The sequence below is a fragment of the Nannobrachium achirus genome (assembly GCF_963921795.1).
Source record: "Nannobrachium achirus genome assembly, chromosome: 13".
NCBI lineage: Eukaryota > Metazoa > Chordata > Actinopteri > Myctophiformes > Myctophidae > Nannobrachium > Nannobrachium achirus.
The window spans coordinates 52,497,856-52,502,047 of NC_137833.1; the positions used below are offsets into that span (position 1 = coordinate 52,497,856).

The 4,192-nt window shown below is 44.1% G+C and overlaps 1 protein-coding gene across 1 annotated transcript in view; it reads left to right on the forward strand.

Moving 5' to 3' along the window:
• LOC308297029 (EGF-containing fibulin-like extracellular matrix protein 1) overlaps positions 1 to 3,923 on the forward strand; it is a gene marked incomplete at both ends in the record, with an annotated part of 69,197 nt that extends 65,274 nt beyond the window's left edge. Inside the window, one exon of the mRNA XM_080740409.1 lies at positions 3,762 to 3,923. Coding sequence (XP_080596535.1) covers positions 3,762 to 3,923 — 162 coding nt within the window. The remainder of the gene's footprint in view (positions 1 to 3,761) is intronic.
• Between the last annotated feature and the right edge of the window lie 269 nt (positions 3,924 to 4,192).

Below are 4,192 nucleotides of genomic sequence, written 5' to 3' on the forward strand. Positions count from 1 at the left end.
TGAATCCATTGTAAGCATCTGTTTTGCACAAAAAACATTCCTTGGGCTAGAAAGGCCACCACAAAACTATGGTTTAGTGATGAGTCATCACTTTTCACCGTGATTGTCATGCTTTTGTGGGGGCCTTTCTAGCCCAAGGAATGTTTTTCGTGCAAAACAAATGCTTGCATTGGATTCAGGCTCATGAAAAACCCTTAGTTTGACCCCTCACTTGCTACATAAAGCAGATTTATTTTGTTGTATTATTTTACTCTATAGAAAGTCAATGGGACCCCAACCCTATTTGTTTTTAATTGAGTGGCTAACTTGCTTTTTGGAAAAAGTAGGTCCAGAGGAAACTTTGTGCAAAATTTGGTGCTTGTATCACAAAGTGAACAATTATCTCCGTAGAGGCCGGGCTAGTAGGCAGAGGCGTCAATTGGGTATGGCATAGGCTGCCATACATTGGCTACAAGGGGAAAATAAAATGTACTGCTTACAACAGGGTTCCCCAATTAGTTTTCCCCAAGGGCCGAATCATGTCTAGGGTACCAAGCCGAGGGCCACAACATTGCAGGGGGCGACGGTGGCGTTCCCGCTACTCCAGTGACAGTTCAGATATTGTCGTTGTCGGGTGAAAATCTTGTATGTCCAAAACCGTTAAAATTATTTAAACTAGTGAAAACAGCCGATCTACAAGCACACAACGCCTCGCACCGCGAGGCGTTGTGTGCTTGTAGATCGGCTGTTTTCACTACTTTTGTGCGACGGCCTTGTATGATTTGCGAAAGAACATATACATTTGGAGATACGAGATTTCCAGCCGACAACGACGATATACTAGTGTTGTTGCTACTCTTATACCACCATTATTACTGGGGTTGGTGTGGGCCAGACAGTAGCCCCCCGCGGGCCGCAAGTGGCCCGTGGGCCGCCTATCGGGGAACCCTGGCTTACAATAAATTCATTATGCCTGTTGCTAAGGTAGCCGTGTGCTGTAAGACCCCAGACATGCATACTCAATTACTCGTTATGTGAAAGTCCTATGACGTCTAAGACGTCTGACATCATACATATGCTCCCTTTTATGTCCCTGTCTGTAGAACCAACCATGTGCTGTGAGACCTCAGGCATAAAGGGAATCTATTAGTGTGGTTTCCCTAACAGGGCATCATAGTGGGAGAAATATGTGAAAAAGGTGTTCACTTCTGGCAGAAAGCGTGAAAATTTGCACCTAGGGGTATTTTTGTGCGCTGAATTCAAAAATTGACGGTCCCAAGCACTTTTCTCAAATTCACTTTTCTCTAATTCACTTACCATAGGGGTTAGGGTTAGGAAAAAAAGACCCCCCAAAAATCTTCTTTAAGTAGCATGTGAGGGGTCTATCTAGGGGGTCTTCATGATTCTGAATCCATTCCAAGCATTTGATTTGCACAAAAACATTCCTTGGGCAAGAAATGGACCCCACAAAACTATGGTTTAGTGATGAGTCATCACTTTTCACAGTTGTGTAGGGTCCATTTCTTGCCCAAGGAATGTTTTTCGTGCAAAACAAATGCTTGCAATGGATTCAGAATCATGAAAACCCCCTAGATAGACCCCTCACATGCTATTTAAAGAAGATTTTTTGGGGGGTCTTTTTTCCCTAGTATGGTAAGTGAATTAGAGCCACCAGATCCCATGGGAAAAGTGCTTGGGACCGTAAATTTTTGAATTCGGCGCACAAAAATACCCCTAGGTGCAAATTTTCACGCTTTCTGCCGGAAGTGAACACATTAGCCTATTTTTGTTACATATTTCTTCCACTATCATCTGGGAATCAGATGTAAAGGTCATCTCCATACCGTTGGTGCCTGTTGAGATTGGCACATTTTCTGCGGAAACCTGCCAAGATCACACATGTCACACGTGTCTTCTTCCTTTTTTAGTTTTTTACTAAAAAAAAAAAAAAAGAATATCTGCAATGTATTGCATTTGAAACTGCACATCATGGGGTGATCACTGCTTGCCTCCTGTGAATTGTTTTTATTTTTATTTTGTTGCTGAGTGAGGTCAGCAGACAAAGTGAGTGAGATGAAAACACCTGGGTGAAATCTGCCAATCTCAACAGGCACTAACAATATATGGAGATCTAGGTGATGATCCAGTCATATCCATGTATGGATATCCAGGGTTTGATTGCATAGGAATCATTGCCGGCAGGTGCCGGTGCCGGAAAGTGCTCTTTCAAACCCTGGATATGATGGATATCCATACATGGAGGTGTTTTCATCTCACTCACTTCACTTATTCTTCATCCCCAAAAGTGTATTCGCTGTCCCTCAAACTAGGGGTTTTTCATGATGCTGAATCCATTGCAAGCATTTGTTTTGTATGAAAAACATTCCTTGGGCTAAAAACTGACCCACACAACGATGGTTTAATAATTAATCATCACTTTTCACCGTTTTGTAGGGGCCATTTGTAGCCCACAGAATGTTTTGGATTCAGCATCATGAAAAACCCCAAGCATATTTATTTTTTGTGTTTTTTTCCTGTATAGTAAAGTTAATGGGACACAAACACAAATCTTTTTTTTTATGAGGTGTCCCCCATGAGTTGAATTTCAACCTTTTAGTATTATTATTACACACCTTTAGAAACACATTGGTGAAGAAATTTCTTGGTAACGATTTACTTCACAGATTTTCTTATGTTCCCCTTACTATGAAAATAAACTGCACTGAACAGAACTGAAGGGGTCCTTGGCTTGAAAACGTTGAAGACCCCTGAACTAATTCATTGCGACCGTTAGGGAGCAGTTTACTACCAAAACCTCCACCGGCCGTCCGTCCGTCCGTCCGTCCGTCCGTCCGTCCGTCCGTCCGTCCGTCCGTCACACCTTTGTTTGTGTACGGTGTGATGTCATATATCTTCAGTATGACATCACACCACATGTGTACACAAACCTTTGTGTACGTTGCTGTGGCAACAGTCTGTTGTTGCTGGTCTGTTAGCAACCACCTTAGCAACCATGGTTTTACCCTAGCAACCAACTGTTTCTGTTAGGGATCTCCATATATGGGCATAAAAGGGATTCTGTTAGGGATCTCCATATATGGGCATAAAAAGGATTCTGTTAGCTGTTAGTGATCTCCATATATGGGCATAAAAGGGATGCAGTTAGGGATCTCCATATATGGGCATAAAAGGGATTCTGTTAGGGATCTCCATATATGGGCATGAAAGGGATTATGTTAGGGATCTCCATATATGGGCATAAAAGGGATTGTATCCCAGATGATGCCCTGTTAGGAGATCCACACTAACAGAATCCATATATGGTCCTACCGACAGCTGCTATAAGCCAACCCTGGCGATAAGGTCTGAGTCGAAGAAATGCTTCTTTCCTGGCAAGAATTGCCCCTTTATACTGTAGGGCTCGTTTGTGTATTGTATGACATCACGCCACATCATCGGCTGAGGACTGTGTGATGTCATCATATCTCCATATATGGAGACATAAGTTGCTCATGCCCAAATATGGGCTGGTGAGGTCAGACTTAGTGTGATGCGTAGGTTATCTCCATATATGGAGATTCAACTTCAATGAGTAACCATGGCAAACTGTCAACTGCCCGTATGTCTTGATAATTGGTAAAACAAACTTTTGGCCTATTTGTGGAGATAAGCGACCAACGGTCGCTTATCTCCCGATTAGGGAGTCTTACTGGTAATTCATAATTCATCTCACCGTTTCTTTGTGTGTGTGTGTGTGTGGTTTTGTGTGTCTGTCCGTGTAGCGCTCCAGCAACGTCAGCGCCATGCTGGTGATGACCAAGCCCCTGACGGGCCCCAGGGAGCACGTGGTGGACCTGGAGATGGTCACGCACCACATGACCATGAACTACCGCTCCAGCTCCCTGCTCAGGCTCACCATCATAGTGGGACCCTACGCCTTCTGAGCAGCCGCAGCCAGGGGGCGCCGCTGCTACTGCTGCACCCACCCACCCACCCACCCACCCACATATCAGCTAACCATAGCCCAGTCCAGTGGTTCTCAAACGTTGACATTTGAAGGTCCCCCCTTAATTTTGACGGTGTACAAATGGAACCAAATTAAGGCTCTGCAATATATCGAAATAATTATCGATATCGAGGTATCAACATGCGAGGTATCCACGGTTTCCACCGCCCCATAGTGCATTGCGCAGACGTTGTACCGAGCTTCCGG